This window comes from Lepeophtheirus salmonis, chromosome 9 (assembly GCF_016086655.4).
Source record: "Lepeophtheirus salmonis chromosome 9, UVic_Lsal_1.4, whole genome shotgun sequence".
NCBI classification, from domain to species: domain Eukaryota; kingdom Metazoa; phylum Arthropoda; class Copepoda; order Siphonostomatoida; family Caligidae; genus Lepeophtheirus; species Lepeophtheirus salmonis.
This window is the reverse complement of record NC_052139.2, coordinates 23421898-23448085: the sequence shown is the minus strand read 5'-3', so window position 1 is coordinate 23448085 and position 26188 is coordinate 23421898. Positions and strand designations below refer to the sequence as shown.

The 26188-nt window shown below is 31.3% G+C and overlaps 1 protein-coding gene across 3 annotated transcripts; it reads left to right on the top strand.

The window, feature by feature from the left end:
* Positions 1 to 1697: 1697 nt before the first annotated feature.
* On the top strand, positions 1698 to 24544 carry LOC121124287 (innexin inx2). Of its 3 annotated transcripts, XR_005866266.2 has the most exons (5): positions 1704 to 2291; positions 21152 to 21389; positions 22982 to 23192; positions 23256 to 24128; positions 24191 to 24544. XR_005866266.2 is itself a non-coding variant. In XM_040719444.2 (4 exons), exons 1-4 carry the CDS (start codon positions 2112 to 2114, stop codon positions 24037 to 24039), a joined length of 1413 nt encoding a protein of 470 aa, XP_040575378.1. In that variant the 5' UTR covers positions 1698 to 2111; the 3' UTR covers positions 24040 to 24544. The 3 variants fall into 3 exon arrangements, 2 of the variants coding, with proteins under 2 accessions (XP_040575378.1, XP_071747078.1); XM_040719444.2 differs by having other exon boundaries at positions 1698 to 2291; positions 23256 to 24544; XM_071890977.1 differs by having other exon boundaries at positions 1765 to 1894; positions 23256 to 24544.
* Positions 24545 to 26188: the final 1644 nt, after the last annotated feature.

Below are 26188 nucleotides of genomic sequence, written 5' to 3'. Positions count from 1 at the left end.
CATTTTCTCGAATCTGTTAACATTAATTTAGGCTCTATAATTCTCTTTGGAGCTATTTGCGTCCTGTGGCGTGCAGCCAGCATGGAAATGCACAATAATGTCCCTACGGCGTTTGAATTCCTTTCAGAATTTAGTATCTTTTCTTGAACGATTTTTTTTTAAATATAAACATAGATTTCAAGGTTACCAAGAGATATAAACCTAAACTAGTTCTGGATTTTAAATCCCCACCCTGTACATATTTATATTTACGTGCATGATGAGCAAATATTGTTTTAGGTGGGCATGTCCCCCATAATACCCTTCATATTTAAGGCATTAAATATTCGAGTATCTAAAGTAATGGGACTATAGTTATCATGAGTCCTTAATAATGAATTAAAAGCTGTTGAGGGCTTAAATCCACAATAACACATTCTTTAAATGAAGAGACACATAAGAAGAAGTCGAAACAAGCATACACATGGTTAAATTGAGAAAACTCTAAGAAATACTTGTAGACAGCTTTCTCATTTCTTTTTCTTAAAGAAAAGACTTGAAATATAGGTGAACTATGAATATGAATCTACAAAAAAAGTCATACAAAACTAATGTTATGTAACTTACAAAAGAGGGGGGGGGAGATTTCACTTAAATATATATATATAAGGAGCACAAACTATCAATGCCTCCACTTTGATACACTCTCTTGGGGAAATACAGGGACTTAGGCACCTATTTTTTTATATAGCTTGTTAAAACCTATGTATATGGGGAAAAAATGGAGACGATGGACCATTTCGTTGTCCCAAATAACGGAACCCTCCTTAGAATTCATGCAGGGAGTGACAGCATATCAATGGCTTACACTTTTGTCAGCAAGGATATGCCCATCGTTATACAGACCAAGTTTCCGATCCACGTTATGGTGTTTGGAATGGTTAACTGTGAAGGCCACGTCATGCCTCCTCATTTGTTCCCCCAAGTCCTCAGGTCAACATTGATACGTTGTTGATTGACATAGTTGTCAATGGGAGGCCTTAAATGTAACAGCAGGACTCGGCTCCCTTCCACACCTAAATAAATAAAAAAAAGCTAAAATGGCTTCAAAACAACTTTGGCGACTTCATCTCGCCGGATATGTTTGAGTGGGGTGGGATCTCATGAAAAACCAAATGAACCCCTTGCAGCACCAAAGATGTATTTATCAGTCGGATCAAGAAGGAATTTCAGGATTTGCCAAGGGACCAAGTGATAAAGAGCTATTTACACTTTAGGCCTCACATGATACTGTAATTGAGGCATGAGAGGATTCCATTAAATAAAATATATCATAATGTATGCAGCTTTTTTTTAAATCTGATAACTGGTTGAAGAGAAAATTGTGCTTTAAAAAATCATTTTCATGGCACAGACACCTTGCACACCCTGTATACTCGTAATAAGTCATTAAATTAATGACGAAATGAGCTTTCATTCATTACGTTATGAGCGTTGAGACTGTCACATCTCATCAGCGTGACTCAAGACTCTTTGCTCATCAAATTTATGTTTAAAAAGGTGTATCCATGTTCAAGTGTTTATCTCTTATATTTTATTTTGTGTTGTTGCATTGGTGTCATGTTTGTTCTACCCCTTACATCCAAGCCCTTGCTTTCAAACCCATCAAGTTTGCCGGACAAGTGTCTTTTCTTTCTCCTGTTTTTTTTTTTTTTTTTATCTTTAACACACGTTGGACAGAGTCACATATGGAAAGTGTACATATATATGTGAGTGTACGGTAGGGGAAAACTATCCTTGTGACATGAGGGGAAAATATCATTGCCTAAAAAATAGAAATAAATAAACAAACAATAGTCCTAGAGTTTATCCCTTAGAAGCAAGAAAGAAAACAAGAGCACATTTAGTATGTAAAGTGAGTGAGTGAACAAGGGAGCATTATAGTGAGTGATTTGATCAAAAAACCCCTATTATGTGGCTCAAATGACACAAATCAAGTGGTTCGTCAGTGGTATAATATAAAACATCAATAATAAGACATGAATCATCGTCCTTTGGCCTAAGACTCAAAGGCCGCATTGTCCCTTTAAGATCAACATCGTCATCATTCAAAAAGTAAATAGTACATCAACATGGCAGCTGCCATAGGTATCGCCAAAACAGCCACAGAGATTTTCCTCGGAGTTGGAGAGGTCTCCATTGATAATTTCACATTTAAGCTCTATTACAAATGGACTGTGACCATGTTCATCGTTTCCTCTGTTCTTGTCTCCACCTCCCAGTTCTTCGGAGAGCCTATTCAATGCGAAACGGTACTATGCTTTTGAATTATATGTATGTATTAGATGCTTACTATAGGTGAAGTCATTCCAAATATCTTTTTTCTGTTCACAAGTTTCATATTATCACTTATACAACATAGACGCACATAGAGAGAAATATGTATAATTGACATTTGTATGTGAATAATATGTATGTTTGTAGGAAAAGTGTCAATGAAGGTCTCACAGGCCAATTTGGATGTTTCTATAATTATTTTTTACATTTGCCTTGCCTTTGCTCATTTATCAATCGAACAAATGACTTTCTGGATTAGATAAATAGCAAAAGATTAAAGTCAGAATTAATGATAGCAATATGATAAAATATTAACTATGATTACGTTTTAGATATCTATAACTCACATGAATCCATCCTCGTTCTCACTTCTCTTTATCAAAGACCTTGGACATGCCCTCAAATACACTAATAAATTTCAAATATGGGCATCTTATTTTGAAGCATATAATTAAGTCTATTAACATTCTTCGTAGAAATTAATGTGAGTGAAACGGTTGACGTATAATTTAAATAGAAATATTAATACTACATATTTGAATATTCCATAGGTTGCTTAATACCGTTATGCAATAAAGGATTGTATAATCTCAAAAAAAATTCCAATTACATCTAGTGTTTATAAGGTTAACTCTCTAATTTCAATGGACAGCAATTTATTGTTGAATCATTATCGTTAAATGATACTCAAGATTTCTTCATAGAAATAATAAAATGTTCAATAGATATATTTATCAGCTGTAGAAAAAGTACTGAGACCTGCCTCTTAGTAGTCATTAATATACTCATAATTGATCAGGATGTTGTTGTAAATAAGAAAAATAATTTTATAATATTTTCTACTCTATATCAATGCACATTGATTATGAATCTAGTCACCATCAGTATCGATGACACCCTCCACTACCTCCAGAACCCCTTTTCATAATCCTCCACTGCTGGTTAACGAAGGTCTTCAGGTCATCAATATTTGGGTGGTGGACATTGCAGGTGTTCTTTTCAATCTACCACCAAATGGAGTAGCCCAGTGGATTTAGATCTGGGCTCTGAGGGCGCCAAAGGTTCTTGGACTAGAAGTTCAGGTTGCTACCCATCCACTCTTTCAGAATATTAGCAGTATGAGCCGTAACCCGTTCTGCTGAAATACGTATATTACCTTGTTGGACTTTATCATGGTCTTGGTGATCTATGGACAACATTTTCCTTCAATACCATCAAGTAGTTGTATGTAGGTAACCCTTAACCAGGAGGAAAACTAATTGGAGGCATTTTTTCTACAGTTGATGTAACAGCCCCCAACATCATCCGATGACTGTCCAGATGCTGTTGTCAGCTTTGTCAAAGCATAACAACCAATCATTTGACGGAGTCAACAACAAGCAAAATGATTGGTTGGTATGCTTTGCTTGTTGTAGACGGAGTCAACAGTAATGTCATTTCATCAGAGAAAAAAATTACCCAGTTGCTGTTGTACTTCAGATTACTCAAGAGTTGGAGACATCGCTGAAGACGCGGCTCCTTTTGACGTTGGGACAGGAGTTGCGTCTCAGTTCTTCTAACCGACATTCATATAGCCCTTCGGATGGCCTTGCCCACAGTAGACCGATTCTTCTTCTTGGCGTACTTTGACATTTCCATTGTTGAGTTGAACTTAAAGGTGTCCATGATGTCTTCAGGATTCACTTTAGTGGGTCTTCGACTCTTAGATTTGTCCTTAAGGTTGTTTTTATCGAGCGTATGTACAGGATGTACTGTGTATAGTGCTCCCTGATGTATATAACATACATATTTTTGATATAAGAAATAGTAATGTCAATTAAATCTGATCGGTGTGTATGCAACATCGAGCGTTTGTAGCTAAAGCTAATCTAGGCATCCTGCTAGTGACTGAAGTACTCCTTAGCTTATCAGGCATAATTTCATATTGTTATTTTTTGTTCATTCTGGAGGAGAGAGTATCTATGATCTACACATGTATTGAATAAATTACTGTGAGTACGCTCATGAATAACTGTGAGTAAGACTAAAAATTTATTGGGGAGTTATTTTTTAGGGAAAGTTTGTCTATACGACGACGCTTTAATAGCTCCGAGCAATAACGGGTTCTACCGTTAGTATATTATAAAAATAAATTATACCTACATTTTAGGGCTTAATTTTGCCATTTTCCTTGAACATGTAATCATAATTATTCCTTTTTATCACATGAAGTTGGGAATATATCAATCTTTTATATGTTTTGTTTGATATATTGACACAATCTTTGATGTCCACTGTTTTTCACATGTCAAGTTTACTACATTTTAGGGTAAATTACTTTTAAATATTTACATTCTACCTTTATCATGTTAAACTATTTATTTTTGGATCGATGACCATTTGCGTATTAAGGATTGCATCAGAGTTTGAGCTAAAAAAAAAGAAGAAAAAATATCTGATTTTTCTTTAAAAATCTACTTTTGTATCTCAATTTTATAAAGTATGATTTTAACTTCTTCTGTTTTTCTCTCTCTCTCTTAAATATGAGGTTCGACTTCATTAATATTTTGCAAAGTACATCAAAAATAGGATACTTATATGTCAGGGAAAATTGATTATAATTTCATGGGATATAAGTTATCTGATTGATGAGAATTAACAACGTGTTACATTTAACATTGACTAATGAATGAATAAACTTGAAATACTTTGTAGACCCTTACAAATAACTCTTACTTTGAGTTTGTATGTTTTTTGCCCGTATTTGCCCTTGACAATTGTGCATCGACTGTATGTAAATGTTTGTGTTGTGGAACAGTCTGAAAATACAAGCTCTAGACAGTTTCGATTTTTTATGTATCGAACTTTCTTGGTCCTTTAAAAAAGATGAAGCTGGATCAGTCATATATAAAAAAATCCAAAAATCCGTCTATACCGGTCCCAAATGGGTCATGTTTGGGTCTCATTTTATAATTTAATATAGTAATTTGTGGTTGATAACGTTTTCAGCCGTTGAATGGTGAACATCGGAGCAATAACGTCATGTTAAGTTAAATGTATTAAATAAATCATATAAGATCGCGGGCTGGTCCAACATATTGGTCTATAAATAATCACTTAAGACCAAATGGCAAACCAAGTCGATCTTTGACCGAGTCTTAACACTAGTAAATATATAAAGGTAATGTAGCTGTAAATATTTATGATCGTGCGCGGAAACTTTGTCAAAAACCTTTTGCCAAAAAAAAAAAATGGATAATATTTATGATGATTCATTCCGTAGTACACTATATATTTTGTTAATAACCCATTCTATTCCTTGAGCAATTTGTCTGTTTTTATGTATTAATTTATTGGCCACTTGTCGGATTTTAGTAACAACAGTTCTAATTCATCCTCATATTGAAATGATCAATTATGATTAATTAATGAAAACTTAATTATTGCAATTTGTGGCAAATGATTACTCATTTTATGTTTCAAAATTGGAGTTACAATAATGAGAATCATTATTACATTATATTTCAGCATGAATCATAATCAATTTTTTTTTTTTCGCCAAAATGTTCTAACACAATTTGTAACCTATTTTCAATAGGCCAATATAACCTCCTTTTCCCAAAAACTACTTTTTATTATTTAAAATATATATATATATTTGGCAATATATCTCATTTATACAGTACAGTATTTATACAAAAGTTAAATTTGAGTTTTTCCAGAATAAACCCCTTTCCAATAATCCGATTGGAACAACTTCTACCCATTAAAAATTATTGAATAACTCTCAAATCTGATGACACCAACTTTGGTTCTCCAACACAGTTATCAGTGGAGTTATTTGTATTCAAATTATTTTTCAAATTTCAAATAATGAAAATGAGTTGAAAAAGAAAGCCTTTTTTGTATATTAGAAATTGAAGCAATTAACTTATTTTTTTAAAAGGCAAGAGCTAAATTGCAATTAGTGAAAATTTATACCCTATAATGTCAAACCCTTTTTTAGCAGTATTTTTTTCGACAGTAAACCCACGTTCCTTACTATTACAATGTATGATAGCAACTGACCTTACTTCCAGGATAACTTTAGAATTTAACCCAACCTGCGACTACTTCTACATGCTGATTGTCACGTATTGTGCTGTCATTTTTAAAAATGATTTATTTATTATGAATTAAGAAAATGTGCCATGGAATTTTTAATGACCAAGTAGTCTTTTTCATATAAAAAGTCAACATAATAATATTAATATAAAATGTTAAATTGTCCTCATTACAAAACTACTCAAAATTCTTCATTTTTTTATTGCAACTTGAATCAGTGTTTATACAAGTTGCATCTTGTACACAACATATACACTTAATCATTTATTAGGATATATCAGAAGTGGTGTTGTGCTGGGCCTTATTTATTTAGTTCAGTCCTTAGGGCAGGTTCTTATTTGTCGATTCTTTTATTTTTTCATAAAATGATCGATGATTTATTAAGCCAAATAAGGAATAATTGGAGTTTGAGATGGGACTAAACTGGATCAGAATGCAGTCCTTTTTCTAAATAAGGACCGATACATCACTAATCATAAGTATTAATACATTTTCAAATTTATAGGGGAAAGCAAGATTATGAAGCAACTACTAAGCCCGTAGTTAGTATAATAATATTTATTTTTTGGCCAAAATGTATTTTCATTTTGAGATAAAAAAATTTACAAAATAAAAGAAACGTTATAATCCATTCTAACTACTCAACCCCAAATATTGACCGCTGAAATGCATGTAAGTCAACAATGCATATCGTAGAAGGAAAGACTAAACATATACATATTATGTATGTTTATTGTTCATTGATCAGGGGAAAAAAATGAATAAATAGGCAAAGATTCTTAGGCAGATACTGGGTGTAAACTAGAAATGTTCACAATTTGCATATTGTTCTTGAATGTCTTATAATACAGTTGTAGTAAAAACACATTAATTTTTTTTTTCAAATAGATGGGATTTCAGTGATGTGTATCTCGCGTTTTATAAGTGAGTTACGAGTCCATAAATTATTTTCAGAAACTTAAATCTCAAATAATTTCTTTATACCTGACACAAATATTTACTAATTATAACTAATTAATCCGTAAAAGTTAAATCTCTATTTATAATGTCTAGAATCAAATGATTCAATAGTACTTATATAGTATACAAAATATATTTTTAAAAACTATGTGTTGGAGTGGGTCGTGAAATCTGAGTCGGTAACATTCAGAATAGTATAATCAGAGTGGGGCATTTTATGTACTGACTCTACAGCCCTAGTCGTGAGACCAATGTTCAGGGGACGTTAATGGATTTTGAGCCGCATGTCCATATTTTATCAAACATAGTTAACAACATATTAATGCAGTTATAAAAATTCAACTATGGAACTAAATGTAACTGATCTCTAAGTAACTAATCTCAACGTTTGAGTAAGTAATACTGAACTTGTTTTGCTTCTGTTTTATGTTAGTCGCGCCACTGTTCTTAAAAGGACCTCAAGCATCATGGTGGGCGGATGATTTTCTTCTTTGATAAAGAATTAACGAAATTTATTATTACTTTACGAATAAACAATCTATAATTCATAATCGAATATATGACAGGTGCTTGCACAAAAAAATGAGTCTATATATAGTATATTTTAATAATTGGTGTGGTTTTCTCATTGTTTATTCTCAAATGAGTTGTTGAATCTGAAAGGTTTGAAAGCATTGGTTTACAATATCACTAGAATTATAAAAATTAGTCGCTTACAACCTCAGAACAAGTGTACTGAATATATGTACATACATTTTTTTAAAGATAGTTATATCCATAAAAGCGAGTATTGGCTTTATTCTTAGAAATTGACCAAACTAATTTTCTTTGTTACATTTTGACGTCACGCGTTTTTAACATTCCATAGCGAAAAAAAACATAAGTGGACTCTATTTTAAAAGCACAATAAGGGTTTAAATTTGACATATACGTATTACTTTACAAGCGTTTGTAGAGTCAGTAACTTAAACATACGAAATTTGACATGATATATACATTTGTATTCAATTTCCTTTTCTAAATGAATCACAATAGCTTATATCCTATTTTATCAAATGATCCTTAAGTTATAGAAAAATGGGGAAACAAAAGAACTAGACCATTTGTTTGTCAATGGTTATTTTTAGAAAATGGCTTTAAAAAAATAATTAAATAAATTATTATTCATGGACATAGATAGTGGTGTGTGAGTCCATATTTAACTGGTCCTGCCAAGTCTTAAAATGGGTCCTATCAGTCTTTGGGAGCAGTTCTTTGGACTGTCACTACTAAACGGATTTAAAAAAGAAAATAAATATAGTTGAGTTCCGATTATTTTTAATTTTACAGTATTGAAGCAACCGATTTAAAATCAAGTAAATACACAATTCAGATTAAATTTTACAATGATCATGTCTGGCATACATTATTTAAAACCATTTATGGATAATACAATGTTCTTAAAAATCCTAACCATTCTTCAAAAATAAAAAAGAATAGCATAAATTTACTCTGAAAAATAATTCCTCCCATTCTACGAGTTTTAGTACTCAAAAAGTCCCTGTACAACGAGAATTTATATAACGCGGATTTTCCATCTAAAAAAAACTGAGATAAGCTTGGACTCCTTTTATACCGGTGTAGAAAAAATAATGAAACCTTCTAAAAATACAGTTCAAAATAGGTGTTGTTGATAAAAATATTAAAGTTCCGATAATTTTTTAATAGCCTAGATTCTAAGGCTTTGATTGATGTACATGTTTGAACTATGGATGTACTATTTCTTATATAAAAAATATGAATATTTTATACTTCAGGGAGAACTATATACAGTACATACTCTCGATGCTACATCCCAAAATCCTGCTAAATTTTATCAATATATCTGAATTGTTAATTCTTCGATAAAAAATATGTTCATGGATGTTTTTAATCATCCCAAGATTCATATGTTATTTTTTATTCACTAATTGGCTCTTAAGTTGAATTAGTGTAACTTTTAGAGATATTTTACGATAATTAGCAAGATTTATTGAAAAATTACAGATATTTTACTCCCTTCAGTCATATTGTGTCAACTAACTGAAAGCTTTAATTATATCTCATAATCATAAAAGTAAATTCCCTAATTCCCATGATTACAACAATTTTTTTACAAACATTGATCACGTCGAATTCGTTACGCAACTTTGCTTTAAAGCTTTAAGTAAAACAACAAATAGAGAGATATTTGTATTTAAAAAAATTCATGAAAAATGTGTTAAAATATTTTTAGGGTGATAAATACCTAAATATGAAGAGAGGTCCAATTTATTACAATATAGTCAACTAATGTCAAATTGACTACAATTTGATATAATAGACAATTTTTCATGGTGTACATAATATGTAAATAACTTCAAATAATATTTTTAGAGTTGAGTATTTTTGAATTTACTAACACAAATTAAGTTTTTTGTTAGTTTAGTTTAACCTCATAATTCTGCAGTTTATATTACCATAATCAGGGATCCGAATTGGGAGCTCTTTGGGAATGTTAAAGTAAAACACCGAAATCAACATGGCAGTTTGTAGAATATTTTAGTAATATCGTTTCATTAGACTAGCTACAATCAGCTTTGACGAAGTGCAAGGACATAGCCAATAATCACTCCGATGACGATCCTCCGTTCTACTCCAACAAGGAGTTACGTTTATAAGTAGAGATGTGAGCATTATCTCAATCCTCGTAAATGTAACTCAAAAAGAAAAGTATGTATTTGTAACTTTGAAAGACTACATATCTGCTGAGAGGGGTCACTTTAAAAAACTATTGTGATCCTTGCTTGTTTATACAATTGAACTTTCAAAATAGGAAAAAATAATTATAAGAGCATTAATACCTTGGAGATTACAGTTAATACATACAATATGTCACTTGGATATGTAAAAATAAGAGAAACCTTAAGCTTAATTAATGTGTTCATTAATACAATTTGAAAAATCTTTAGGAGTATCTTAGCTTTCATGCAATTTCATTAGATCAGCAACAATCAGCTGTGACGAGGGGATGGGGAGAAGGAAATAAGTAAGGTCATAGCAAAAATTATTCTGATCTCGATTCTCAATTCTACTTTGTGTCCAACTAAGACTTATAATGATCACTCCGAAGCAAATCCTCAGGGTTACTTACCCTCCGTCCTTCTTAAAATTAATTATTTTATACTTATTTTTATCTCTTAAAATAAAAGAATAATGATGACAGCATTAATTAAATGTTCTAGAAAAGGAAGTTAACTTTTAAGGAATAAAATAATTATGACAACAGATCATGGTAGAAAAATGTACTCCTCAGTTTGCCATCTCTAATTAAACGGGGAAACTAAAAACTATACCCGTTTTTATCACTAGTTATGTACGAGTAGAGTTGTGGAAGTCTTTATTTACTTGGACCTAGTCCAGTGTTAGGATAGTTTCTATGTCTCCTTGGGACATGGTCTTAGGAGTGTCAGTTTTTTTTAACATATATATTTCATTCCAATGTAACCAAGAAAATAAATAAAAATAAGTAAAATAGCTGCAACATTCATGATGGGGTTTGTACTTCCTCATTTGAACTTTTTATACCAGGTATTACGTGAAAATGTAAAAGCTTTCTAATATTGTTGTGTCCATTAAAAGAAAGAATTATTCATTAAAATAGTTTATTGACAACAGTATATCTCATATATTCGTCCATCCATTTTACAGACCATAATAAATTATTGAATTTGCCTCAAAATATTTCTTTCCATAACCGTCTGTTTTCCTTCCTTCCGTGAGTCTAAAAAAGAAAAGTCGACAACCTTTCCAGGAATTTTAAACTCAAATGAATCTTTGTCCTAAATCTTCTAGTATCTATTGTTTTCACACAATCAGTTAAAATATAAAACTGTGTGTCCAGTTTTTCACATTTAAAGGAGCATTACTTTTCTCCTGACAATTTTCCGGTAAAATAATGGCAAAGTAAAAACTTTGTCTTAATATGAACCCCCAGACTTTTTAAAGATGTAAAAATGTTTGAAGTCTTCTCTTGTGCCTCAAGTAGGCACAATACATTTTTTTTATTTATTATTAAACAGGATAAAACTCAGTTCTTAATTTTGAAAAAAAAAAAAATCTTTATTTGATTTGAAATGCAGCTCTTTATTTTGATGGAGCTAAGCTTAGGTGAAAAGATGTTTTCGTTTGTCTGTTAATATTAATATTTAGCTTATTAAGTAATTTATTAACTTGGTATGCAATGTTTTTATGTGGACCCTCATCCTTTAGTCCGACCTGCACGTGATGATCGCTCAGGATGTTGTTCAAAATTACCTACTTTTCTACAACATCCCTTACTGTGCTCCAACGTCATTTTTGCCTCTTCCACCTCCCAGCAGTGCTTGCACCCTTAGGAAAATAGGGAGATAAGATTTTCAGTCTTTCCACTCATGCATAAGTTCCATCAAAAGTATATAATATCAACGTCCTTCAATTTCATAAGGATAGTAAATTTTTTAAACCGAAAGAAGTAGCTTAAAATCAGGCGTGTTTCTTAAATGGGTCATCCATGAAACTTTTTTTTTGAAAATACTGACTAGCATTTTTTCCAAAAAATTGGGCATAATGTTCTCTGACGACAACTTCAACCCCAGCCCCCATACTCCTTCGTACTTCTATATGTTCAATAATTTCTGTGGGAGACAAAAAATTTATAATGTACTGAAATCTTTCCTGATACTTGAAATTCCCTTCCAGTCACCCGTCTGCTAATATTCGAGCATAAATATAAATTCCACCAATTACCCGTTAGGTGAAGCTGATGTTGGATTATTATTGCATGTTTAAATTTGTCAATGTTATTCCCAAATGCTTTAGGGAGTCTACAACAGCACAACCTACTATTATTTAAAATAAAATAAAAACTTGTGATCCAATATTAAAAATCATTGTCTTCTTCTCCCTGTGATTTTCAAAAAAGTCAAAATAATAACTCCACAACAAATCTTCAGTCTTTTATGGGGGCACCAAAATGTTCCATCTGTTTTTGTATATATCAATGATAGCTTCTATGTAGTAGCAAATAAAGTGCAATCCTAAGGAACTAAATGATAATGACAACAGCTTAAGAAAAATAAAATAACCAATAGAGTTTCATAACTTTAAAAAAAAATGGCGATCTAATAATTCACGAAAAATACATTTCCAATACAAACTACAAAGGTTTGTACATATTTCCCCATAGAATGTACATTCCAACAATTTTCAAAATGCCTATTTTATATAAATATCTAAAGGCTAAGAAAAAATAATCTATTTTTTTCTTACAATGAGAAGGATTTTTTTTACAACAAGATCGACTTAGTTTCAGTATGTTTTTCAGGAAAAAAATACGTTATATTCTCATAAATACAAAATTTTATGACCCTACGGTTCATATATATAACGTTTTGGGAGTTAAAGAATGAACATACTCTTTAAATAATATACCCTTGTTATACAAAACTATTTGGAGAACGTGAATATTCAAAGTTATATTTGAGCTGTTTTGTTTCTTTCTAGCTGATGCCGGGGGAAAACATTTAATACTCGTATTAAATAACTAATAAAGAAACAAAAAAAAATCTATATATATAGCTAATTGTACATTTATTTTTATGCGTCAACATAAAAACAATTTTAAGAAAAATATAAAAAAAGTAAAAATTATTTTTTTCTTAAATTTATATATATATATATATATGAAAGAACTTCTCTCCCATACATCACGTCATGGGATCGGCTCCAAGACTACCCTTGTCACAGGAAGAATTTGAAGTTAGTCTTTACTACAAGAACTTATTTCAATGAACACACGATGTACAAATTTCATTTACAGAGTACATCAGAGATATTAGCCAAACTCTAGACGTCGACTCTGATCTTAGCTTTAACAACTGAACTTTGGCTCGTTGGTATGAGGTCTGTGCCAACGAACCAAAGTCATAATCCCCTGATCTAGGAAAATTACAGGCCCAGAAGTCTACTCAATATATTCATAAACTTTGTTGCAGAAGTAGACTTGTCTTTACAAGGTTTAACTTAGTCTCTCTTTCATGAGACGAAAGGCCACAAAGTTTCATCACCTCTGTTTTGAACTTTTTGTAGGAGCTGCTATAGATCTTTAAGTCATCAAAACATTATTTCAACAATATGATACTGACTAAGTACCATCTGAAAGTGATCATTCAGTTAATTTAAGACGGAAAATCCCAAGAGCCATTTACAAGCTCATTAAAGCTAGCAAATTCGCTAAGGGTCTGTTGAGATGAAAAAGAACGGAAAATGTCATGGCTTATTACTACAAAATGGGGAAACTACGATGCACGGGTTTGTAAAGAAGGACCTGAAGGTAATTTTTTAAAAAACATTGCCACCAAATACTTTCTGAGTCACAATTTAAAAAAAAGGTAGGATTGAGCTCATTATCTGTTAAAAAAATAAAAACCGACACGCTGCCAATCCTTGTTTTCACTGACGAGACTGATAGCAAAGTAGACATCGCTTTCAAAGAAATGTGCAAGAATCTTGAGAGCATAATGCTTCGCTAGTTATGCAGTGAGACCAAATCTGTTATGAAGTAGTTCTAGACATTGTCCAGGACTTTTCTTGCTTCTGACGGCAACTGTGACCGCTGGAGCTGGCCATTTTTAATGAAATGTTTGGATATACAGGGAAATAAATTAAAATTATATGTACGAAGTTTAACTCTCATAATATGAAAAACAAAATAGGTATGAAAGTTTTTCTGGATTCCCCTAGTGTTTCTAGAGCAGCCTGTATATTATTAAGTTAGTCTTTTAGTCGACGCCTAGTTGCCCCAAGTAGTGCCGGCTACTACATATGGTAAGGTTCAAAATAAATTTATCCTTCCTTTTCTCAAAATTTAGTGATGGGACGCCAAAAAAAAAAAAAATCTTCCGATTCTAGTAAAAATTTCTAAATTTCTGATGCGATTCCACAGGTTTTATATATATATATATATTTTTTTTTTTTTTTTGAAAAAAAAGAAAAAAATCTAATAGTTGAGACTTCAAATATAAAGGTTTTGTAAAAAAATCAAATATACAATTAAATATTATTAATTTTTTTCAAGAATCTAGAATTATTCACAAAAAAAAAAAAAAAAAATCTTTAGGGAATTTTTAAAAAACCCATAGTTATTTTCAAAAGATTAAATTATTTGGAGAAAAATTTCCAAAATCCACAACTGTTTACAAAAAAAAAAAAATTTTTAAATCCTGAATTTGGGAGGAGGGTATATTTTTTTTTTTTTTCATATTCTAGAAAAGTAATAAATAGTTAAATACTGGTTATAAGTAAGAATCAGAATCGCTAATTAAAAATTATTTTCTGGATGACGATCCCTATTCTGATTCCAAAGAAAACAGCCAATTATCCAATTTGCTATTTCGATTAATCGTCCCATCACTACTCAAAATTTTACTTAATAATATGTACACTTCCAAAGTAATGACGTTATTTCCTTAGTTAGAAGTATAAACGAGAGATAAAGAAAGATAGAGAGAGAAAGAGACAAGGTAGAAAAAATATTTTACCTACCTTGAGTCGTATTTATTAATATACGTTACGTAATTCAAACTTCCTGTTACCATCTTCTATTTGCATTTTACTGTATGGAATATCAACAAGTCATGCCTCTTTATGAAGGATGAATGTAGGATGTTTTACAACCAGGGCTATTAAAATATTCTATTGGTAATTGATGGTTTATACACATAAATATGTGTAGGTATACTTTCCACAACAATGCGTGGGAATCCATTTGAAAGGCAAGATCCAAACGTTATTCTCTTTTTTTTAAAGGTATAAATATGTACAAAGATTTAAAGTTAAACTTTACCATTGGATTTGATTTCCCTATTCATCATGAAAAAAGGTGGCATGATTCCATTTGAGGGAAATATTTATTCATTAGTATGAAATATGTAATATGAACAAGTTACTATTATGTACATACGACTTTTCTAATTTGCAGTCACAATATACATCTTTTTATGTATAGGACAACATTCATTATCCGTTAATTTGGGTCAATTTAAGTGCTAATATTGCAATAATTACTACTTCAAGGCTGTTGATATTAACAAAGCGCATTGTAGTAAAATATTTAGGCACTTTGAGATATCAAAACAACATTTAAGCGTTATTATATAATTTAAATGAGGCCTGTCAACATAAAAACAATCTTGTGGAAAATTAAAAAAAGAGAGAGAAAATCCCAATTGATTTATTTACTTCATATATACCGGGACGTCAGAAAGTATTGGAGAATAAATTTAATTGCGTTTGGAGATGTTTTGGTTAATTTTATGCCAAAGCTGCATTAACAAAAACAACCGCTGACTGTTTACCTTTAGAACACCATATTTACCAAATATCTAGGATAAATATTAACAAAAATGGAGCAAAAAAGGTAAGAAGTAAATTTTTTAGTCTGGGCAAGATTTAGCAATTCTGATATTGTAAAGACCCTTAAAGAATAGAGACTCACTCACTGGAGGAACAAGGTTAATGTCAACAATGTTTAGAACATCAATGATAGTTATAGACGTGGAAGGCCGATCAAATTAAAGTCTGAAACGGCAAACAAAAAAAGCTTTTTTGAAAAATCCTAAGATGACTATGACGGACTTGGAGAAGAAGTGGTCTGTGACCCGTTTAACGGTGTCCCATGCGGTAAAAGAAAGCTGGTGGAAAGTTTTTCAGTCATATTAAACGACCTTTGCCCAATCAACAACATCAGCAATTACGATTGGATCAGTGCAAAAAGCTTTACAATTATCTGACGTGTCACAGAAAACGAATTTTGTTCTCCTCGAAAGAGAAGACATTTACAATTGATACCGTGTAGTATCCACTACCAAACATCCGGCCTTATTAAGGTTTTAGCATTGTTTTATCTTAAAGTCCCAAAATGAAGTCAATTTGGTTCCTCGTTGGATACAGATTGACAAGCAAGAATTACTTGATGATTTTGGAAACAAAAGTTCTTCCCTAGGTTCGCAAGATGACAAAGTAATCAGAGAAAGCCGACTAGAGCTTTCAGCTGGGCGTAGCTCCTGCAAATACGGCAAAAATCGTACAGAATATGAGGATCAAAAAAATGAAATTCTAGCCCAACGACTTCTGGCCACTGTAGAACCCCGACCTGAATCCCCTTGATTAAAGGAACTGGTAGCATTTTGAAAACATCAAAGCAGTATTGAGTCCCAATAGTAATTGGTTGAGAAAGAGTGGCTATCAGTCTCGAATCACTTAGTTATGAACGTGCGCAAAGCGTTCTTGGGGCGTGTGGAATGGGTGATTGAGGCTGAAAGTGCTCAAATTCATAAATAATGTTATATAATGAGTAATGAACAAGTTCCAATTTAAATGAAATTCTCGAAAATTTCATTTAAAGCTGCTATGTGTAATTAATTATTCAACTTTCATTCATGACTTAAGATAGTCCAGAATTTTAGCTATATTTAAGAATCCTTATTTGATTTTATAGACTTATATTAGTACCGATATATCCCCTTTCAACTATTCTTGAGAATCAGTTCCGCAATAAATTATCTTTTTTCATTCAGGCTTACCTGATTTTTTTTAGAGTGATAACTCTGTCCAGACCTCAGCCTCCCACGTTGGAACAATATTTTTCGATTTTTTTTTTTTTGCGGCTTCATATATATATTCATATACTAAATTTCTTTTCTTTTCTATATCAACCAACCATCACTGATATTTGTATTATATGAAACAAAGATTTTAGAATTATTATAAATATCTGGAAAACCATGACAATTTAATTAAGTGAACTTCTGTGTTAGAACTATAGGAAGATAATGAGAATCAAAGGATTTTACTATTAACTTGACTATCCATCTCAGAGGATGCTTGAACTTGGAGTTCCATATTCCAGGAGGGATGACAAATACTCTAACATATGTCTGATTAAAAATTGTAAGCCTTTATTGTATCGTGTTCACAATTTGAAAACGTATATGACGTCATAAACAATTTATATGTAAAATTGGTCCGTACCAAATTTTAAATATGAGCAATCTCTTTGGGACTAGACCAAATTGTTCTTTTTGACCAATCCTGTCCGATGCTTTCCTTTGGACCTGTCTGAGCAAAAAATTTTCTTCAGACTGATCTAAAACGAATTTTACCATCAGAACAAGCTTTAAACTTTTTGAAAGGACCTAACTAGTTTGGCACGTCAAAAATTATAACGATCTCCGACCGATCTACAGGTTTCTAGGCATAAACCATTCACGACTTTCAAATATAAATTATATCAATTTCTAAAGTGCAAATAAAAAAAAATTAAATGTTTAATAATTATACTGATAGAAATTGACAATAATTTGTCCAAAAACACAAATCCAAGTCACCCTCAATTTTGAGGGAAAAAAATTAGAAGCCTCCTTTTGTAACGACGTACCAATTATCTTTAACTGCATTTGAATTGCCTTAACCAGCTTTTTGTTGGATACTTTTACTAAAAAAAACTATTATATTGTCATAAATCGAATCCGACTTGACCCAAGCTGTAAAACTTTTTACTTAGTTTTCAGATCCACAACACATATATTCCCGATCAAACACAAATTTACGTCAATTTATATCATAAAATTATACTTATTTAATCATTGGATACGTCGCAAATTAGACTTAAATTAACCGAAATTGATCGTGACAGTAAATTGATGAGAAATTGATAGATTATTTGGTTAAAAGGTCATATCGGCACAAATTGAGTTTTTTGAGTCAAATGAAGGTTTTAACCGTAGGTTAAATTTGGTGGCACAAGAATCATGATGGTTTCAGATTGGCCTAGGATTTATAGATCGAGCCCGTGGACGTCTTTCAAGGGGGCTCTACCCCCCCCCCTATATCAACTTTCCAAAAAAAATTTTTTTTTTTTTTATAAAGAATTTTATTTGTCTGAAAACCTAGAACTTTAACACTACTTTCAATCACAAAACTTTGGCTAGTTTGTGAGCAACTAGCGACACACCCAAAGGGTTAATAAGAATAATTTCTTTGTAGAAATTGACAAATATTCATTGAAGAACACACTCATTTATTTTATAAAGTAACACTAACTTGTTTTTGTGTTGATATACCATTAATATTATTAATTTCTTGCCCAATTATTAAAATTTAAATTCAAGTCTATGGGATAAATGTTATTTTGTAAATAAAAAAAAACATAATAAGGCAAACAATTCTGCACAAAATATGTCTAAAATCTCTCAACCCAATAAATAAATATCAACGTCTTAGAAATATTGATTTACTACATTGGCTTAAATGTACACAAATAATAAGATAAATTATTTGAAATTCCATTCTGACTGCATTTTTAAAACAGTATGTTATTTACGTATCGTAGTAGATATCATCGTGTAAATCTTTACATGAGCCATTATATGGGGATTATAAATATTTATAGTAAACATTTGAATTTTTTTTTTCTCTTATATTGCATTCTATGAAATATTGTTATTGCAATTTGCTTTTAAGTATGTTACGTATACCCAATATATAATTATATATGAATATTATAGGGTGCATACATTAATTCATTTATGTACTCACAAACACAATTTCTTCTGTTTGAACAACAATACAATCTTCGTTTTGCACTTTAAAGATATATAATATGTGTATATCAGGGGCATCCGCTGGATTATATATATATTTTTTTGCAAGGAGGGGGGCTTACTTTTTGGATTAAGCTTTTTGGAAAAAAATATCTAGCCTATCTAGTCCAGCCCCTGCAGGCGCTGTTTTATGTACACAATATATGTCAAGACAAAAGAAATACCAGTTTATTTTTTATATATATATTAACATTATAAACCAATAGTTGATGGACCAATTTATGTCAATTATTGGGGTTTTATTCAAATTTGTGGGATAAGTTAAGAAAGTCACAAATTTTAGCTATAATTTAATACCTTTATTAGACCATAGAAACTTATATTGACCCCGATTTGGTCTTTTCAACTAGTGATGAGACTCGGTGAAGCACCGAATTTTTTTCATTGTGATCCTATGTGATTTTTTCTTGACCGATAATTTGGTTAGGACCACGGTCTCAGACCGTGGACTGATTTTATCAGACTCACTTTGTAGACAGAATTTGTTTTCGTTCACATATATAATGATAGGCCAGATTTTTTTTTTTTTTTCTGTATCAATTGTCATTGATGTTTCCATTTTATTAAACAAAGATCTTAGATTGATCATAAATATCTAGGATAACCTTGAAAAGTAAACTTCTAGGGTTAGAACTATAGGCAAATTGAAGGGAATCAAATGAATATACTTTTAACTTGATCCATCACAAATTATGCTAAGCTCTGAGCTCCGAATTCCAGGAGGGTCGGCAATATATCCAATTTATTTAGGACCAAACTACACCAAATTGTGTTTTTAGACCTATCTGGACTTTCAAATATACAAAACATATCAATTTATTATTACTTTATCGTTACAATCCATTTTCGCTACTTTAAGTGCAATTTTTCACACTTACAAAGAGTTAATAATATTAATTTATTAATATAAATTGCCAATAATTCGTCGAAGAATATAAATGAACTCATAATTATTATTGTGTCGGTTTCTATTTATAACAATGGTCCCATCCAGTCCAGTTATACTTGTCGGTACGTAAAGAAGGTAAAATCGTTCCCTCATGAGGCCAATAAGGGTATTTTATTTGTTATATAAAATAATAAATTATAATACTAAGTAAAAATAAAATATATTCGTAATATGATAATGAAAAATAAATATTTTTTTGCAAAATATCTTATTTGTCTTAATACAACATGGTCATTTTTAGGAAAAATTCCAAAGACCGAATAAAAATAGACCGGCACAATATTACCTGTAATCCACATTCAATTTTGAGAAAAATCAATTTAGCTTGCCTTTATGTTGACGGAGCACAAATTTATTGAGAATTTTTGGGTAAAAAGTTTTCATGTTTGTTTGAGTTTGTGTTTCTGAGTGGAATGTCGAGTTGTCTACGTCTTAGGACAATATATTTTTGTTGTCATGATAGCAATATTTTTAAACGAGTATCGCAATTGATATCGATACTTTTAGGTATCCTTTCAACTTAAAATATTAAAGAAAAATATTGTAACAAACTAAGTAGTATATTATCAGCAAGGTATTGTGACAGTCTAAGGGACTTAAAATGACTTTTTTTTTAATGCGTCCTCTAGGTGAGGTGTATAATACATATATATATGTGTATATATTAGTTTGCGAGTGTAGAAGAATACTATTGGGAAATTTTCCTGTCATTTACTAACAAAGTCAGTATACCTTGGCCGAAAAATGATTTGTTTAATGGTAGGGCCAGCAACCGGATTGAAAACCACTCTTGACACTTCTCAAAGCATTTAGGTCCCCTTTGAATAATTCAAAATAAACACTATGCCCAAGTTTTCAAAATTCATAAGTACTTTAACTACAGAGCTAACAACGAATATCAATTATTAATGTAGTACGGTATTTTTAAGTGGAGAAGTTTTCAAACCAGGACGTCTAGTCAACCTACTATAAACGATATATAAAGCAATATACGTACAATTTTGATTCGAGCTCATGTAAAGACAAAATTGCCTCCGAAAAAAAAAATTACAAAAAATTGTTGGCCTCTAGTAATTTTCGAGCAATACTTGAAATCTAACATCAATATAATACAGTCTTGTTAATCATCTACCTTTATTTCTAGGCTGAAGACAGTATAGATGATGATGTTCTGAACGCGTTTTGTTGGATGTATTCGAGTTTTGACATGCCGAGCTCATACACTGGATCATGTGCAAGGAAGCGTGTCGATTCTACTCATCTATATAATACATACTACCAATGGGTCTCAATTTTCCTCGTGGCGCAAGCAATGTTATTTTATATTCCTCGATGCATTTGGATCTTGCAGGAAGGAGGACTCATGGGTTATTTAGTCAAAGGTGTCTCTTTACTACGTAGATATGTGTTCATTAATCACACCCAGTGTGCGGACAATTTGTAGAAAACCTGTTTTTTCAAAGACAATTTGCCGAACAGATACTTTTTTTTAGATTTTCCTTTAAATTGTTCAGATAGAGTTGAACTGATGAAGTATAAGTAGACATTATACTTTACTTCATCTGACGTCGGAGTTGCTTTTAAAGTTCATAAACATTAAGAACATGGGAAACGACCAAGCCGCAAATTTCCTACAAATGACCACCTTGCCGAATGAACACTTTGATAATAAAATGAGAATAGTTGATGATGATTCATGCTGAAAAACTATGTAATTATGATTTTTATTTTTGTTACTCAATATATATTTAAAATGTTTTAATTGAAATCATTAAGTGTTCATTAATTAATTATTGATTGAGTCATTTCATTATGAGGATGATTCAACAGTTGGCTTGATCCCCCATTCGAGCAAATGTAACAAAAATCATGACCATCCCCATGAAATCATGGAGTTTCTGACTAACATAAAAATATACTTTTCTGTGTATTTTGTGTCAGCTGTCAATGTTTGGATTTCTTGGGTGAATATTTTTGTTTTTCTTTTCACAGGGACTTGTGTAATAAAAGTTTCTTGCCCAATAATAATACTATTTTGAGAAAAATAGAGCCAAAAACGATAACTAAAAAATGAACACTAAATCATACAATTTTTTTGGTAAATAGTTTAACACACATTTTATCATTTAAAATGTGAGTAACAGATTGAAAATCAAAATTATATAGTATCATAGAATATATATATTTTTTAAGGCATTATCCGTTCTACAAACTTTCAATTCGGAATAGAGATCCTTAGGAAAATGTTTGTTCGGTAAAAATAATTTTGGATGAGCTATAAAACACTTATACCAAACGACGTGTTTTAGGCTCATGTATAAAATATGATTATTCTTTTGTTAACTTTCCTTCAAATTAATTATGAATATGATAATTAGGTCGGTTTATTTTTCATCCTTTTTCAAATTTCAACAAAAAATTAAGCCTAAAATAAGACTAGATCAGAAAAGTTATTATATGATAAGAAAATAACCCAAGTTGTTTATTTCGTCAAAAAAGATTAAAATACAGTATTTATATAGTATTTTTTTCTAAAGCTACGATATGGAGTAAAAAGAAATAATATTTTGATTTTTTTAATGTTAATATAAAAAAATGATGTGCATTATATGCGCATCATCATCTTTTCCCAACTTTTTTTTTTTTTTTTTTGTTCCATAGGATAACTTTTAGAGGACTTTTGTGGGTTAAAAAATGTCTATCAAAACTATTTAATTAGAAGTTTCTTCTTAGTATCTATATTTACTAAGTTTAGTGTTTATTTTGTTTTTTTTTTGTATTTTTTTCATAATTTAATCCAGATGACCGACCTAAAAATTACTTTGTAGGAACATTTATATTAGAATAGGTATTTTTTATACCATTTCACAGCTTTCCGCACTGGGTATTATCATAATTCGAAAAAAGTTGAAAAACAAACTGCCTTTTTTATATGTGCGGGGCTAAAACGATCTTATTTGTTGTTTTTTTTCAGGGACGACTGGGCGAGTTGTTGAAAACGCGGATGAAAAGAAAGGAAATCTCCTACGAAACTTTCAAATCCATATTCATAACAAATTCAGTGCCTATGCCTTTTGCTTCTTTTTCTGTGAACTACTCAATGTGATCCTTGTAATATTTGCCATTTTCATTACGCACAAGTTTTTGAACAATCAGTTCCTTACCTATGGGTTGGATGTGTATCTGTATGAATTAATTTAGTTGTTTGTTTTTGAGAGTTTTAATTATTCTTTACACACGTCTTTTAGTTATTTTTCCTTGCCTCCAGAGGAGCGTATCCGTCAAGAAACAGTCAATCCAATGTGTGAAGTATTTCCTAAAATCGCTGCATGTGATTTCCATCGATATGGAATGGGTGGTGGTATGGACAACCGCTTTGGCATATGCGTCTTAGGTCTTAACATGATCAACGATAAAGTATTTGTCTTTATCTGGTACTGGTATTGTCTTTTGATCATTCTCGGCGTGATAAGAATAATCAGTCGTACCTCTCAAATTGCTTCCTCCAAAGTTCGCTACTTTCTTATGAAAATCAAGATGAACGCATATTTTGGGAAGCACAATCATCACATGCGGCATATTCAGCACTATGTGCTCAACTGCTCAATCGGTGACTGGTTTGTATTGTATCAAATGAGCAAGAATCTGAACAAGCGATTCTTTGCGGAGTTCATAGCTCTTACAGCCATGATTGTCAACCCGGATCCAAACATTGCGCCAGAAGAGCCGGAAATTTTTTTTAGTGACGAAGAGATCTTCCGAATTAAAAATTTTTCTTCTACTGAGGTCTCCAAGGACTCTGACACAAAGAATGGTGATGAAGAAGAGGAAGGAGCAGAAGAAGAAGAAGAAGAAAGTTCGAAACCCTCTAATCCTTTTGCAAAAGTTGAAGGGGATATTGAAGAAGCCTCTGGAGCCTCTTGTCTAACTGGAAAGCAGAGAATGTTAATTAAGAACGGTAAAGGGGCCATCAGTGCGAAGCATAAAGCCATGGTGGCCAATGCACAAGTCAGAAGATTAAAACGAAGATAGTTACATTTATACATTTCCTACAAGAACTACGGCTGTGATTCTGTTATAAAATGCATACATACACATACATTGAAAACTCCTTCAAACCGGTACCTTAAACTCTTCCATTCTTTCGAATCACAATTCCTTATTTGTTGTTTATATTTTTTAGTAACAAATGACTTTGTGAAGGTCAACAAATTGTTTAAGACATCTTAGCCACATTCCAAAATCAACCTATATTACTATAATTAGTTACCTTATTATTCAACATATCATAATAATTTATTGTATACCCCATAAAAAAAAGATTTACTCATCAAAAGTTTTATTATCATTAAAAAACTAATCATGAATATTTTTCTGTGTGTAAATGAGTATAGCACCATTTGCAAAAAAGATTTATATGCTATAAGACCACAATGAATAATAAATCACGAATAATTGTAACTTTAAATCATAATTATATTAAAACGTGGTCCGTAAATCAGTTCCAAATAAATGTATTTCTTTATCTTCATTCCTATTTTTAGGAGTTCTATATATGGCGTCATATTTTTTATGTTTCTCAACTAGTTGATCAATTTGTACAATACTCTAAACTGAAGGATCCTTAATAAGTCGCGTAGAGGTTCCGGAGCTATTACAAATTATTATCCTCGATTTGAATTGTGAAAAAAAAATGACGCATTTTTAGCCAACGGGGGAAGAGTAGTTATGTAATTTGCTTATATTTTTCAAGGTATCAATATCCATAAATTATTTTCCTGCTCAGTTGCAAAGAGTTATAACTGTGTTTAACTTTTCTAAATACCTTTAAATACTTCATTACTTAAATGCCTTTAAATACTTCATTACTTAAATGCCTTTAAATACTTCATTACTTAAATGCCTTTAATGGGGGAAAAGTGTAACTGTTACGTAAACGGTACTGGGATACTGATGTACGCAATTTTATAATGACCGCACCGAAGAAATAATCCGGCCAATTTATTATCCATCAAATATTGTCCATTATGAAAGGAATAAAGAATTGTCTTTTATGACATCATTCAATATCCTAGCAGTCCTCTTCCCTCACAAAATATTTTTTATTTTTTTTCAATAATTATATTCGGAAAAGTATTAAAAAGCAGCAATAGCAATACTAATTTCGATTTTAGAATCCGTACTAAAAATATTGATATCGCAACATCACACCCGAACAGTAACTTATTTCACATATTCTACCCTAAATGTATTCTAAAACGTTTTACTATTTATTGTCTCTTCCCTAGCATTATTTTCTTCCTTATTTAGGTCTACAGTCCCGTCCAATTCAGTCCTGCATTTGAACCCTAAAACGAATAAAGTTTTGTGTTGATAAAGTCACTCAACTTTAGTTCTTCTTTCTTTAATCAGTTGTAGATCTGACAGTCCGAAGAACCAACGCCCTTAAAGACTGTTCCCAAGGGTAAATAGTACCAGTCCTAAGATTAGACTGGACTAGAACGAATAAATAAGGACTGATACAGCACTTTTGCACCTATTGTCTACATATTCAATAATAGATTGAAAGTTACAAAGCTATAATTTGAGAAAAAATATATAGGATGCCTCAAAATCTTTGTAGATAAAATCCTTGCTATATGTAGTTATGTTGAAAAAAAATATATATGGTGGGTTGGAGATGGATGGACTTTTACTCCAGTTTCGTGGGTTTAATTTTTGAAAAAAGAAAGACTGATTAATGTGTTATCCATTTTCCCTCCATAAAATGACGTCATCTGCGGTCCAAAAAATTTTATTTGCATAGGAAAAAAGATAACTCCATGAATAAGTATCTCTTCAAGCTAACAGGCACGTTGTAATAACTTTTTTTTGAAACTTAAATGTTGCTATGATCCTAATATTAGCCTAATTTTTGAATAAAAATTACTATCAAAATTATCGCTCATGGAAATTGCCATGTAATTAATAGGACGTCCCCTTTAGTATAGTATCGTTTCAAACACATCCGAACCCCCGTACTACTATCGTACCGTTATACCGAACAATAAAAATCTACATATATATTGGCTAACAATGAAATTTAATCCAAATTTTGATTCAAGAAAAGATCATTTATCAATTAATAAAATATATATTTTCATGTAAAATAAGTCGGTAGATAAGTTATTTTTAATAACAA

Coding starts and splice junctions, on each gene's coding strand:
- LOC121124287 (XM_040719444.2), top strand. CDS start 2,112: ATGGCAGCTGCCATAGGTATCGCCAAAACAGCCACAGAGATTTTCCTC. Junction 2,292..21,151: donor AGCCTATTCAATGCGAAACG/GTACTATGCTTT, acceptor CTTTATTTCTAG/GCTGAAGACAGTATAGATGA. Junction 23,193..23,255: donor TATGGGTTGGATGTGTATCT/GTATGAATTAAT, acceptor CACGTCTTTTAG/TTATTTTTCCTTGCCTCCAG.